The sequence below is a fragment of the Erinaceus europaeus genome, chromosome 8 (assembly GCF_950295315.1).
Source record: "Erinaceus europaeus chromosome 8, mEriEur2.1, whole genome shotgun sequence".
Lineage (NCBI taxonomy): Eukaryota > Metazoa > Chordata > Mammalia > Eulipotyphla > Erinaceidae > Erinaceus > Erinaceus europaeus.
Genome location: NC_080169.1, coordinates 14,291,961 through 14,307,803, shown reverse-complemented (window position 1 = coordinate 14,307,803; position 15,843 = coordinate 14,291,961). Strand labels below are relative to the sequence as shown.

The 15,843-nt window shown below is 45.2% G+C and overlaps 1 protein-coding gene across 1 annotated transcript in view; it reads right to left on the bottom strand.

Annotated features, from left to right (window-relative positions):
• Window positions 1-34: 34 nt before the first annotated feature.
• The window catches only part of KCNK9 (potassium two pore domain channel subfamily K member 9), a 105,425-nt gene continuing 89,616 nt past the window's right edge, over window positions 35-15,843 (bottom strand). The window contains exon 2 of the mRNA XM_007532089.2: window positions 35-2,054. Within this exon, the coding sequence (XP_007532151.2) occupies window positions 1,213-2,054 (842 nt within the window). The 3' untranslated portion in view covers window positions 35-1,212. The remainder of the gene's footprint in view (window positions 2,055-15,843) is intronic.

Sequence of the window (15,843 nt, the reverse complement as noted above, 5' to 3'; positions counted from 1 at the left end):
ACCACCACCATGACCACCACCACCACCACCACCATAGTCATACAAAATAAGAGGTAAATAACAGACACTCTTCCAGTTGCCCCTGACACTTCCAGTTGCACGGTAAATTTTTGGAACTGGAGATGACAAAAGTAAACATGTCTTCAATAAATTAATAGTATCATTGGCTTTTTGATTACTCCTTTGCTAGTTTTGCCATGTCGATAATGCATACCAGTTTAACAAAGTGCATGCTTATTAAAAAAATTTTTTTTGAACTGGCAAGCTAAAATGATTCATGATCGTCTTTGCCCACCCACCCCCTAAAAAGAAGTTAAAGAGAATTTAGAACCTAGTATTTGGAAAAGTATGGTCATGACACATCTGGGATAAAGACTGCTTATGGAACATGCTTGATTTGGTGAGATGGTAAATCAAAAACCTCATGGGTTTTGTTTTCCCATTTTGTTTTGGAAGCAGCCAAAAGCAGACTATCAATAAAATTGTGTGATGGGAAAGAAAAATGGTTGCCTGGTACTTTCCTTTTTGTCACATGGTACACACATATACAAGTAGACACACACACACACACACACACACACACACACACACACACACACACACACAACTTCTTAGGGAGGAAAAGATAAAGGAATTCTGTTGGAGATGCCACTATGGGGGGACACTCCAAGGCTCTCAGCCTGGTGTGCAGCTTTGGGTTAGGTATCCTCTCAGCTCTGTCTGGTGGTCCTGGTCTTATATCTGCTCTGGGAAAGCCTCCCTTCACCCCAGAGATGGGGCCAGTTCAGGGAGAAATGTAAGGCATACTTCCTGGGGAAGGAAGAAATCCATGTTTCATGCTTCATGCTCAAATGTGAGTTTTCAGAGAGGACAGGCATTTTCCTTTCCCCTTTGGCCTGCTCTGTCTCGCTGGAAGATGGGGGGCAGGGAGACAGGGGGAAGAGGGCAGGGGGAGTGGGTAAGAAATGCAACCAAGAAAGGGAAAAAAAAAGAAACCATGATGATGATAATAACAATGGCTAATCATCATAACAATAAATAAATAAGGACAAAAAGACAAGCTGGGGAGCTGGACCAATGGAACTGAAGTACAAAGACGACAAAGAATATTTTCGGTCCATAGGTCCCTGCCCTGCCCCACCCTACCCCACCCAACAAACACACACACACACACACACACACACACACACACACACACCACATACACAAACACTAAATGGATTTCCGTCTTCTCATCAGCCTGTGGTTGTCAGTAAAGCTGTGTAACCCAGGAGAAATGGAGCTGATAGGAGATGGGAAGAGGCTATTTTTTAATGTGCTTGGTGAGATCTCCTCGATCTTGTACGAGATGGAGTGGAAGTAGTGGGGGGCCAGTTTGGCGCTGAAAGAGTTCTGGTGAGCCGCAGGGCGGGTGCCATGCTCCTGCGGGCGGTAGCAGGTGCAAGAGCACACAGACTGCAGGTCGGTCACGTCCGCCTTGTAGCGCGCCCGGCCCCGCCGTGCCTCCTCAGGGATGTGGATGACCATGCTGTTGCGGTTCCCGGCCAGGGACGCCCTCTCCTCAGCATCCCGCCGCTCGTCCTCGCTGTTCATGGTCAAGAACCTGAGGACCACCAGGTTGAGGAAGGCCCCGATGACAGTCAGCCCCACCAGGATATACATAAAGCTAAAGGCCACATAGAGCGGCTTCTTTTGCAGGGCGCCCTTGGTCTGCAAGGCCACGTAGTCCCCAAACCCAATGGTAGTCAACGTGATGAAGCAGTAGTAGTAGGCATGGAAGAAGCTCCACTCCTCGCACTGGGAGAAGGCGGCTGCCCCGATGCACAGCGTCCCCATGCAGGAGAAGAAGCCCACGGTCACCATGTTCTCCATGGACACCTCCGTGTTGCGCATGCCGCAGCACTTCTTGATACGCTTCAGCAGGTAGCGCACAAAGGTGTTCATCCTCTCGCCCAGGCTCTGGAACATCACCAGCGTCAGGGGGATGCCCAGCACTGCGTAGAACATGCAGAAGGCCTTCCCTGCATCCGTGCCAGGAGCTGCGTGCCCATAACCTGCAAGAGGGGAGGGGAGGGAGAAGATGGAGAATGAATGAACAGGAGAGACCCAGAGAGGTGCGGGATGGGACTGGGTTTGCTGCATATCAATAAAGGAGATTTAATTACGACAATTAAATTGAATTCAGTGAAGGAGAATGGGCATTTCAGTTTCCTCTGAGAGCAGGTTGGGGCACAAATCTATAACCTGGAAAATGAGCCTAGGACAACAAGAAACTTGAGAAGAGTAACATGAGGTTTGGGGTTTGAAAGGGGCTTCAAGGGAGGAGGGTGAAGCATCCCCATATCCGTGAGGGCAGGAAGAATATGGAAGAATCAATGAATACGTATCTTGGAAGCTTGGGGTTTGGAATAGTTGAAGTAAATTAATTGAGACAGGAGGGGTTTAGTGGAGGCTTGCTTTAACTGTTGTTAGAGCAGCATAACAGTGTAAAACAAAGAAAAACAGCACCTAGGGCTGGGGAGATAGCATAAAGGTTATGCAAGAGACTTTCATGCCTGAGGCTCTGGCTCCCAGGTTCAATCCCCAACACCACCATAAGCCAGAGAAAGCTGAACTTTGTGCTAGTAGATAACTAAAATAGTCTTTTAAAAAGATAAGAAACCAGACCTTCCACCTTCTGCATCCCACAATGATATTGGGTCCATACTCTTAGAGGGTTAAAGAGTAGGAAAGCTATCAAGGGAGGGGATGGGATATGAAGTTCTAGTGGTGGGAATTGTGTGGAGTTGTACTCCTCTTATGTTTTTTTCACTGTTTCCTTTTTTATAAATAAAAGAAAAAAACAAAACAAAACAAAAAGATAAGAAAAACAATATATTATCTACTAAGCAAACTATACATATAAGAATAGCAAGGGAGAGAAACTTCACTGTTGTCTACCATAGATCAAGTTCACAGTGATCAGTAAAAGAGCTGACTGTTAAATACTATATTCTGGAGCCTGGCAGTGGCGCACCTGGCTGAGCATACATGTTACAATGCGCAAAGACCCAGGTTCAAGCCCCTGGTCCCCACTTGCATGAGGAAAGCTTCAGGAGTGGTGAAGCAACGTTGCAGGTGTCTCTCCATCTTTCTCCCACTCTATCACACACTTCCCTCTGCATTTCTGGCTGTCTCTATCCGACAAATGAATAAAGATAACTAAAAAAATGTTTTAATACTATACCTATGCAGATTCCTAGTCACACATCACTTCATATTCATCTCCTAATGACCATATAAAATAGGTATGATGATTCCAGTTGACATCTGAACTGAGTTAGCTCTTTAACAGCAGAATTCCTTTAAACTCGGGATTCCTTTAAACAGCTTAATTCCTTTAAACTCGGGATTTGAACCCGGACTTCACAAGAATGGGGCATAAAGGCAGAGACTTCAAACCCGAGAGGTTAAGGTAGAACTAGTGGGTCATTAATATTATAAAGATAGTGTGTCTTTGTGGGTTTTGTTTTTTGACCTGTTTTATGTGTTATGGTATCACTCACAGCAACACCTATACCAATACCTGCCATGTAAAATATTTCTAAAATAGAGGGACGAAGAAATGCATGTCCCTGTGAGTGAAAATGGCCTTTGTCAGAAAAGAGGGAACAAATAACCCTTGGCAACCTCACAGAGAAGTGCTTTTACCAGTCTTCATGCAGCTGCACAGATCATCACCGTGTTGACCTGACAGCCGCTAATCAGTGGGACTTATATTTCCTCACATTCAAAATGACGATGGAAGGTGGCACTGGAAAGGTGAAATTAACTGCCAGGTAGGTGAATGGCAACATCAGAGCCCAGGTAGGGTCTCCTCAATGTAGCAGAAATAAGAGAGGACCCACTAGGTTTAAGTTCTGGGACTCAACTTCTGAAAAGATCTGAATCATAGGCAGAATTAGAACTGGGTATTTATTTAAGGGCCAGCTGGTGGAACACTTGGTTAAGCATACACATTACAGTGTACAAGAACTCAGGATCAAGGCCCTGGTCCCCCTACCTGCAGGGGGAAAGCTTCACAAGTGGTAAAGTAGGGTTGTAGGTGTCTCTCTGTCTCTTTCCCTCTCTATCCTCCCTTCCCCTCTCTATCCTCCCTTCCCCTCTCAGTTTCTCTCTGTCTATATCCAATAATATAAATTTTTGGAGCCAGGCAAAAGTGCAGTGGGTTAAGAGCACATGGTGCCAAGCACAAGGACTGGCATAGGGATCCTGGTTCAAGTCCCCAGCTCCCCACCTGCAGGGGGTTGCTTTACAGGTGGTGAAACAGGTCTGCAGGTGTCTTTATCTCTACTTCTCTGTCTTCCCCTGATCTCTTGATTTCTCTCTGTTCTATCGAACAACAATGACAGCAATAGCAACAACAATAATAATAAGATACAACAAGGACAACAAAAGAGAAAAAATAGCCTCCAGGAGCAGAGGATTCACAGTGAAGGCACCCAGCCCCAGTGATAACCCTGGAGGCAAATAAATAAATAAATTTTAAAAGAAGAACTGGGTATTTGGAGGGTGAGTCTGGCCTTCCAACACCTCTAATCCTTCCTGCCGCATCCACAAGTTTCTCTGCTGTTAATCTAGATAACATACTCCTGGGCCTTGTCATTTAACTAGCCCCATTAGCAGACAGCCTCTTCCAACCTGGGATCCTTCATCACGTGGAATATTTCCCAGGTTGGGTTGATGTGTAAATTTGTTGAGAACAGAGAACATTTATCCCAGGCCTTGATACACAATTGGATCCTCTAAAATGCCCCAAATACCCCGCCCCCCCCCCCCCGGGATCTCTCCTAGGAAACTACTTCTCACTGCTCTCTCCCACTTAAGCTAAGTCTGCTTATTTCCTCCCCGGCATGAATATGTTCCATTTGCTACTTCATTCTTGCCAGAGACAGGACACCACATGTTTGCCTCCAGAAAGCCTCTCCTGAGCCTTTCTAGCCCTCAATCCTGCTACAGCAGTACTGGGCTGGCTCTGACCCCTCTGGCCTATAGACCTTACAAAAAAGGGGGGAAGGTGGGAGGTACAATTAGAATCAGTTCAGCATGGATGGAATGGGGAAACTGAATGCTCAGATAGGAAGCAGAAGATATAGCAATAGAGATTATAGAAAATCTGTAGGACAGAAAGGAATAAAAAAATAAATTTTACATCTCAGAGATAGGGCCAGGCCCTGGTGTACCCAGCAAAGGATATACTTTACCACATGCAAGGACCTAGGTTCAACCCCTGGCACCCATCTACAAAGAGGAAACTTCACAAGCAGTAGCATAGTGCTGCAGGTATTTCGCTTTCTCTCTCCCTCGCTATCTCCCCATTCCCTCTCAATTTATGTCTACATTGAAAAAAAATTAAAAGACTGCCAGGAGCCGTGGATTCATCATGTAAGCACTGAGCACCAGTAATAACCCTGGTGGAAAAATAAAAATTAAATTAAAATAAATAAAATAAAGTCTCTTTGATGAGTAGAACAAAAGGACTCTCAGAAAGAATGGTATCACTAAAAAATCTGAAAAAATAATAGACAAAATTAATCAGTTTGATGAAAGACACAAATTTACAGATTTAAGAAGCTTAGCGACTCCCAAACAAGATAACCAGAAAGAACACACTACATCAAAGTTAAATTGATGAAAGTTAAAGAGAGGCAATTTTAAGCAGAGAAAAATAATGCATCACATAGAGGACAAGAGTGATTTGAATACCACTTATTTCTAATCATAAAGAATGAAGGCCAGGAAATAGTGAAATAGCTTGTGCATTTTTTTTTAAATTTTTAAACCCACAAACATCTATTCAGAGGGGGGAAAATCTTTAAGAATAAAGGTGGAAATTACATTTTAAGGTTAAAGAAAATTTGTTACCAGGAGATCTGCAGGGCATGACTACTAAAAGGAGCTCTTCTGGCTGGAGGAAATAATACCAGATGGAGACTCAGGTCTTCAGGAAAGAGCAGAGCAAGTCTTGGTAAACAAGGGGGTTTATATTTATACAGAATGCAGAGGAGGAGACGCAGTTTCTTCTCTTTTGAGCTCACCTGAGCAGTTGACAAATGCCAGATGGATGTTGGAGAACAGGAGATGGTTGGAAACTTAATAAGGTGGCAGTTGTGGTGAATGGTTTCAAATGTGATATACTTATCGGAGGAAAACAACACAGCATTCAATGAGTGGAAAACTTCACACCAGGTGCAATGAGGATCCCACCCATTCTTGCCGGTGAGGATGATCAAAAGTCTACCCGTATATCCTGCCTCGGAGTCATGTCAATTCCCCTATTATCTGTCACCCTACAGAATGAACGAGCATCATGACTTCAATGCACCACAGTCTATCTCACTGGCTTGTTAGGGATAACATTCTCTAGCAAGACACACGTAGAGCAGTGTGGGAAGTGTGCACAGTCCAAGTTCAGTGCCTTCTGTGTTAATAGCTCTCAGGGGACCCCAGCAGTACAAAGCACAGGACTACTTCCACAGGACTATTTCTACCAAGGTGAGAAACAAGTTGCAGAATTTGAAATTCCATTCTGAAAAAGAAATCCCTTGTGAGGTCTCTTCAACATTTTTACCCAATGGTTGCACTGAATCTCTACCGATTCCTTCTTCCTACCCAGGGACACTGGCCTGGATGAACTATATCAAGAATGCATGTTTTGTCATGCACACAGCTGAGGTTCAAGCCCCAGGACCCAGTACCACATTGTGAGAATGCCATAATATTGGGGGAATATCTGTCTCTGTCTCTGTCTCTGTCTCTCTCTCTCTCTCCACACACACACACACACACTCAGAGAAATAGCATAATTCAGATAGGATGTGTGCCTTGCCAGGTTCAAGCCCCAGTACCACATCGGAGGAGCAGCAGTAACAGAGAAAGCTTCAGTTCTGTGGTGGTTCACACCCTCTATCTAAATGAAATAAAAGTATCTCAAAGTGATGGAACCAAGCATGCATGGAATCCTACCCCATATATATATAACTGTGCTTCATTCCTTGGTTTCTAGTCTAAAGCATCCCATTGCAGTTAACTGGACCTGTCAGCAGGCTCACAACATTTATTCCCTGTAAGTTTTGGTGACTTATTTCCCAGGTGTGTTGACAGCTCTTTGGTGCTCGTCCTGGGTACCACACTCTCCCATGCTCCTTTCCTTTAAACCCACCCACATCTTTTATTTGTTCTATCGTCACCAGGGTTTCTGCTGGGGTTCAGTGCCTGCACAACAAATCCACTGCTCCCAGCAGCTATATTTGTACTTTTTTGATAGAGAAATTGAGAGGTGAAGGTGAGATAGGTAGAGAGAAATGGAGTGAGAGACCTTCAGCACTGTTTCACGGCTAGACAAGTCCCCTCCCTCATCAAAGGGACATCAAAGTTTACTTCCACACAGCAACCCTCGATGAGCTCTCTCTCACCTCTGAAACCAACAAAGAAGGAGATACTCATTCCAAAGTTAACAAATGCCACTTTGGTTTTGGGTGGGCAGTAATAAATGTTACTGATGTACTATCAGTTTGTTACACTGTATGACTTGGGGAAGCACTGCCTCATACCTCCAAGGTGTGTTTACCTCACTACGCATACCAGCCATTTTCCAGAACATTCCACCCTCAGACAGTCCCACCTTGACACTGTCCCCCTGCTCAGCCCCTTCTCCTCTGGTAACCACCAGATTTTTCAGAGTCTGAGAGCTATTTTTGTTTTTCATTTGCCAGTTTGTTTGCTTTGGTTATTCATATGCTACTTATGAGTGAAGTTTTCTGGAAACTGTCTTTTACTTCCTGGCTTGTATCACTGAACCTTGAGTTCCAGCCATGTGGTCCCCAGCAGGCACATTTGCACTATTAAAAACCCCACTTTGTGAAGCTGGTCCTGGACACCCCTCACTGACTCCTGAGTACCTTACAAATAATATTGCATCCGCTGATCACAACCTAAGCAACGCAACAATTGCCACCTCAACATGCTTCACCTCAGACTGTATCCAGAGACTTCACATGTGGAATGACAACCCTTCAGCTTCATTACTCGGGTGAGACCTTTCCTTTTATAGTACATTCTAATTTCATCTCAGGTGGTTCACTTTCTAACAAAGTCCCATAACCTAGATATACACCAGTTTCTGTGAGAGAGAGCTTATGTGCACACGTATCCATAAACTACTGCAAAATATATACCTGAAAGCAGAAGTACACTAGAGTTTGCAGTGAGTACCTCCCTAACACTTCCTCTCCACTATTCCAAGCTTGGGATCCATGATTGCTCAACAAATTGTTTGGCTTCATATGTTAACTCTCTTTTCAATCACCAGGTTCCAGATGCCACCAGGATGCTGGCCAGGCTTCCCTGGATTGAAGACCCCACCAATGTGTCCTGGAGCTCAGCTTCCCCAGAGACACACCTTACTAGGGAAAGAGAGAGGCAGACTGGGAGTATGGACCGACCAGTCAACGCCCATGTTCAGCAGGGAAGCAATTACAGAAGCCAGACCTTCTACCTTCTGCAACCCTCAACGACCCTGGGTCCATGCTCCCAGAGGGCTAGAGAATGGGAAAGCTATCATGGGAGGGGGTGGGTTATGGGGATTGGGTGGTGGGAATTGTGTGGAGTTGTACCCCTCCTACCTTATGTTTTTGTTCATTAATCCTTTAAGTAAAAAATTTTTTTAAAAAGAAGTACCCTTGGGTGTTCTCAACTATGATATGGGATCAGGAGTAGGGAGCTGACACAGAGCTGGCTGAGAATCCAGTCCTCACCTGGCCCCCGGCTGTCCTAGCTAGATGCTCAACTTCAGCCAGCACCATGGCCTACGCAGCCAGAACCCAATGATACTGAGCCCCGGGCCCAGGTGGGTTATTTCCATGCTGGCTCTTTCAGCACCTAAGTGCCCACTTGTGTCCTCGACCAACAATGTCTGGGCATGATGGGACCAACCAGCAGGCTTCTCCATTGAGCTTATTGCTCCTTTTAAAAAAATCCTTTTTTGGAGGGCCAGGTGATGGCACACCCAGTTGCTGGGAAAGTGTGCAGATGCAGTCACATCTGCCATGTTGTCCCCTCAGGCTATGGCTAGTTCCCACGAGAGTTGGGACATTCTCGAGTGCCTGGTCCACCATGTTGTGCCCTCAGGGCATTGTCAGTTCCCCCGATAGTTGCAGTGCTTTGGCTATGGTTACTCCTCCCCCTTCCCATTCCCCCGAGAGCTATTATCCTACCCTGGAGTGCTATGGTTACTCCTCCCCCCTCCCATTCCCCTGAGAGTTATTATCCTACCCTGGAGTGCTATGGTTACTCCTCCCCCTTCTCATTCTCACTAGAGCTATTCCCATAAAAGCCCTTCTTCTTCCACCCATCTCTCTCTTGCCTGCTTTTCACCTCGGTGACGGAAGGATGGCGCATAGCAGGAGACAGCCATTTTGGCTAGCTCCACATGGCCCTGACTGCTGCATTCCCACCCCAGAGGTCCCCGAGCAAATAAAGGATTGTGTTCCCTTTCTGCTCCAAACCTCCTTTTTTCTGCGTCCTGCTGCTGCCACCACAGCAAGGGACACCCAGTTAAGTGCACTAAGTGCAAGGATACACACAAGGACCTGGATTTGCGCCCCCACTCCCCACCTGTAGCAGAGACACTTCACGAGTAATGAAAGAGGTCTGCAGGTGTCTGTCTTTCTCTCTTCCTCTCTATCTCCCACGCCCCCCCTAATTTCTCTCTATACTATCTAATGGGGAAAAAAAAAGAGAAAACAAAAATGGTCACCAGAAGTGGTAGATTCATAGAGCAGGCACCAAGTCCCAGCAATAACTCTGGAGGTATAATAATAATAATAATAATTATTATTATTATTATTATATTTTCTTTTTTGTTATCTCTGGGGATTTACTGCTCTGGGGCAACTTTGTTGGAAAAGAACATAGGAAGAGAGGGAAAGATACCACAGCACTATACCTCCCCCCCAGTACAGTGAACCTGGGCTGCACGCATGCAAAGCAGGTGCACTACCCAGATTAACTATTTCTGCAGGCCTTCTCTTAGCCTTCTCTGCTGGCTTCCTCAGGTCCTGCTCTCCTCCTCTCCAAATCCAGGACAACAGGACCACCCAGATTGCATTCCCAGGAAGATGAGCTCTGAGGAAGGGTCCACTCCTGACTCACTTCTGTCAGCATGAAGGAAGCACTCAGTACTGATGTTATAATACAATCATCTTTTTAAAAAAAATTTTTAATATTTTTTATTTTATTTATTTATTCCCTTTTGTTGCCCTTGTTGTTTTTTATTATTGTAGTTATTATTGTTGTTGTTGTCATTGTTGGATAGGACAGAGAGAAATAGAGAGAGGAGGGGAAGACAGAGAGGGGGAGAGAAAGATAGACACCTGCAGACCTGCTTCACCGCCTGTGAAGCGACTCCCCTGCAGGTGGGGAGCCGGGGTTCAAACCGGGATCCTTATGCTGGTCCTTGTGCTTTGTGCCACCTGCGCTTAACCCGCTGCGCTACAGCCCGACTCCCCTTTTTAAAATTTTTTTAAAATATTTATTTATTCACTTTTGTTGCCCTTGTTGTAGTTATTGTTGTTGTTGTTATTGATGTCGTCATTGTTATATAGGACAGAGAGAAATGGAGAGAGAAGGGGAAGACAGAGAGGGGGAGAGAAAGACAGACACCTGAAGACCTGCTTCAGCGCTTGTGAAGCGACTCCCCTGCAGGTGGGGAGCCTGGGGCTCGAACCGGGATCCTTATGCCAATCCTTGCACTTTGCACCACCTGCGTTTAACCCACTTTGCTACTGCCCGACTCCCTTGCCCTAACATACTCTTAACCCCTGATGAAAACTGCTTATTTTGTATATCCAAAATCTATGTCCCATACTTTTGTACTGCCCTTAAAATCTCTCTTTTGCTTTACCTTAAATGAAGCTGCTTATTTGTAGCACCTAGAACTATATTTCTCTTTTACCTGGTTCACCCAAATAAGCCTTTATTGTTTAAACCTGTTCTTAGCTCCCGGTTGTGAATCCTTTTACCCACCTAAGCCCTAAAGCTAAGCCCCTTTCTAGTTACAGTTTCAACAACCATTCATAACACTGCTCCCACACACACATACTTGAACCTGGGTCCTTGTGCACTGTAATATTAGAACTTAACCAAGTGCACCACTGCCTGGCCTCAATCTCTCATTTTCTAGGCTGGCTCAGAGTGTCCTTTCCTGAAGACTGTCCTGAACCCAATTGCCCAAAACTGGGGATTTAACCAGCTTTGAATTCCACTCCAGGACACTGTAAGAGAGTGAACAGGATTCCACTCCTTCCTCTCCCCAACACACACACAGAGAAAGAGAGAGAGAAAAAGAGAGAGAGAGAGAGAGAGAGAGATATCAGGTCAACCAAGGCTTGAGCCTTAACCTTGGTCTTAGGGACTGTGGGGGGTCCCCTCCTATTCCAGGTCTCTTCTGCTTCTTTCTGGCTGTGGTGCCTAACTCCCGGGGCTTCTCAGTTACTCTCTGATCAGAAATGGCCTTCAAGGACAGGTTCCAAGGAGGGTCATGACTAGTCCTCTCCAACTCACAGCTGCTCACCTGAGATGGACTGATCAGTGTTAAAAAGGAGATGACCACGCAGGCTGTGGGCATCAGGAAATTTGCTGCAGGAAGAGAATGAAATATTTATAAAGGACACACAAGGTTTTTGTGCTGGTATAAATGAAAAATAGGCACAATCCCATTAAAGAATGACTCAGGGAGGCTTTGAGAAGGAAGCTGCCCTCAGCCCCTTGTGCTTCCTGGCCAGTTCCCCTTCTCTGGCCTGCAACAAGCTGCTCATTCACCCTCCCTCCCAGCCCAGCTGGGCCCCCAATGAGCTCTGCATGACTGTTAGAAATCCAAGAGCCTGCAAGCCTCAGAAAGGAAAATGAGTCATGGATTTATTGGGGAGAAGAGGTGGCAGGGGAGTTAGCAGGAGAGGGGGTGGGTCCTTAAAAGGTTCCAGAGAATTACTGGTGAGACCACAGGTCTGCTTCCTCAATTCCACCTCCCACTCCCAACCAGAACCTTGGACAGCTCCTGCTGTTCTTGACTGTCCTAATGAGTGTAAAGCACACTTTACAAAGTTTACTTCCTGCATTCATTTTTTTTTAATTTCTCCCCCTTTTTATTAGTCATTCAACAGTTTCATCAACATATAAGATTTCAGGGATATATTTTCAAAAGCATATATTGTGTATTTTTTGTAAATTTATATTTATAAAAAGGAATCACTGACAACAACAAAAAAAAAACATAGGATAAAAGGGGTGTGATTCCACCACCAGAACTCCATATCTCATCCCCTCCCCCGATAGCTTTCCTATTCTTTATCTCTCTGGGAGTATGGACCCAGGGTCTTTATGGGGTGCAGAAGATGGAAGGTCTGGCTTCTGTAATTGCTTCCTTGCTGAACATGGGCATTGACAGGTTGATCTATATTCCCAGCCTCTCTCTCTTTTTCCCTAGTGGGACATGGGTCTGGGGAAGCAGGGCTCTAGGACACATTGGTGGGGTTGTCTGCCCAGGGAAGTCAGGCTGGCACCATGGTAGGATCTGGAACCTAGTGGCTGAAAAAAAGAGTTAACATATAAAGCCAAACAAATTGTTGACTAATCATGAAACTAAAGGCTGAAATACTGCAGATGAAGAGTTGGGGGGGGGTGTCCATTTTGTATATAGCTAATGGGCCTATTTTAGTTATATTCCAAAGGGCCCGTGACTATGCTAGTTTTTTTTTTTTTTCTGAGCCTGACATCTGATATGCAGGTGGATCCAAGTAAGTTATTGTCTGGGGAGATGATGTCATCGCTGGAAAAAGAACCAGAAAGCTGAATCTTGGAAGAGAGTAGCTCCCAAATATGGGAAAGGGGTATAAATATTGTTGACTGTATTTTAATGCAGCACCAGGGACTGAATTCAGGGCCTTGTGCTTGAATGAGACAGATGAGCAGCCTCCCCAGCCCAATTTTCAAATCTTTTATTTATTTATTTATTTTGCAAGAAAGGGAACTATGGGGAGACAGACCACAGGACTGCCCTATTACCTAAGGAGCTCTGCTGATATCACCCATGAGATGTGGTGCCTGGGCTTGAACCCACAGAATCTCACGTGGCAAGTCATGTGCTCTACCTGTGAGACATCTCTGGCACTCACACCCATTCTTATATCTAAAGCAGACAGAGGTTGTTACAGGCACCCCGGGCAAATCACCCATCTGGAAATAACAGAAGGCAACTTCCATTGAGCACCAACACATGGGCTAATGTGCAGGTCTCTTCTGACATCTCTATAAGGAGATGATGCCTGTTGTGAGCCCCTATGGAGTCACTATTCAAGCCCGGAGCCACCGAGGCCTTGACACTATTAAGTTTCCATAAGAAAGAACCAGAGTATGAAGGGCCAAGCCCTTGCAATCATTTTGTCTACATGAGAATGGGCCCAATCACAGAGAAGAATATTTGTCACCTGAGATATGGTAGGCATCAAACCACACCTTACATCTGAGCCCAGTTCAAGCCACTAATATACCCACTCAGATATGTTAGGCTGTCCCCCAATAAGTCTTTGACTTTGGTCAGTGTTTTGATTACAATATTCAATGCACCCTACACCTTAGCATGACTTCAAACAAGACATAGTGTTTGTCTGGGTAACAAATTCTTTGCAATTCACATGTCACTACACCTCACCAGGCTTCCTTGCAAGCCACCCTGGGTCTGTCACAGGTCAGGGCAAGTATTAGGGAAGGGGCTAGGACCCTAGGCCTCTGGTGGCTAGCTGGAAACCAGCGTGTCTGAGAAAGTGGAGGCTCCATCCCAGCACCCAGGGCCACTGACCAGAATGACCCAGTTTCCTGAGGCATAAAGAGAAACTTAAACTGTAGTTCTTCAAAAACTATGTGTTCTGACTGGCATCTAATTAAGCACTTTAAAATGCAGCACAGGCCAAACAAATTAAGACAAAACACACCATCTGTTTGTCTAAAACGGAACTCACGCTGCTTTACAAGTGGAGAGAAGGGGAGTGGGAGACAGTTCACCTGGAAGAGTGCCTACTTTGCCATGTGCAAAGTCTGGGTTTGAGCCCCAGAACCCACATGGGAGCACCATGCAAAAGGGAAGTAACTCTCTTTTCTCTGACTCCCCTTCTCTAGCTTAAAAAAAAGATGTCCACTGAATGCAGTGGTATTAGATTTTGTAGGATGGGAGCCCTAGTAAAAACCTTGGCCATTTTCACAAAAGCTATTGTGTCCTTTGGGACAAAATGGATGGAACTGAAGGTGACATACTTTGTGAAATAAGAGATGAAAGACAACTACTGGATGGTTTCATTCACTCATCTGTGGAATCTAGAATCTGGAAAACAGAAACACAAGAACTGAAGAAGGAGGAGGAGAAGGAGGGAGAAGAAGGAGAAGGAGAGGGAGAAAACATACCTTCTCTAAGACTCTATCAGAACTATGGTGGCTATCCTTGGGAAGGTGGGGGTGGTGAAATATGAAACTATACTCTGTAATCTCATGATTCAGTGGATCACTATTAATCACATCAAAAATATATATGTATGTATGTATGCTCACACATACGCATGCAAGATAGCTCACTGGAATAGTGTGTCTGGTTCATCATATGCTTAAACCAGAACTGAAATCTGGCCCTCACCACGTTGGCGGCAGCTATGGTGTGTTGCCCCCTTTCTCTGCCTCTCTCTTCCTATCTTAAAAAAAAATAGCTCAGCACAGTGAAAAGCCAGTGACAACAAAATAAATAAATATATATGCAATAAATTAAAGTGAATCTGCAGGAATGGGTGATGGCACACCTGGTTGAGTTCGCACATTATAGCATGCAAGGACCTGGGTTCAAGCCCTCAGTCCCCACTTGCAGGGGGAAGTTTCAAAAACAGTGAAGCAGATCTGCAGGTGTCTCTCTGTCTCTTCTCCTTCCTTATCTCCCTCTTCCCTCTAAAATTTCTCTCTGTCCTATGAAAACAATAAAGTAAAAAAAAAACAAGTTATAAAATAAAATTCATCTTCCCTTGGCCGACAGTCTCACCAATGTGTCCCAGAACCTCACCTCTCCAGAGTCCTACCCAACTAGGGAAAAATAGAAACAGGCTGGGGGTGTGGATCTACCTGTCAATGCCCAGGTCCAGCAGAGAAGCAATTACAGAAGCCAAACCTCCTACTTTCTGCTCCCCCAAAAGAACTGTGGTCCATACTCCCAGAGGGAGAAAGAATAGGGAAGCTTCCAGTGGAGGGGATGGGACACAGAACTCTGGTATTGGGAACTGTATGGAATCATACCTGTTATCTTACAGTCTTATTAATCATTATAAAAGCACTGATAAAAATTTTTTAAATCATACTTATAAAAAATAAGATAAAAATGTGAGGGGATCTGGCACACACTTCTGACCACAGCTCATGGCTGCTCATTCTCTTCTGTAGCCATAAGCAAAGGTCCTGCTGTGAGAGGCGGGGAGGCCAGAACACTGGAAGCTAAGGACATAGGCAATGGCTCAGAAGCCTCCCCACTCAGCCTGTCAGATATTTCCTCATTCCACCTCCCTCTCCTCTCTCTCTCTCTCTCTCTCTCTCTCTCTCTCTCTCTCTCTCCCCCTCTCTCTCTCTGCTGGTCTGTGTATCACTCAGACAACCCTCTGAGGGAGGCTCCCACCTCTGTTGTACCTCCTGCACTGGTTCCTTCATTTTACAAGGACACAGTGGACATCAAATAGAAGGCTACCATTCTTGTATAAAGGGTGAGGAAATGAAGCCTGAAAA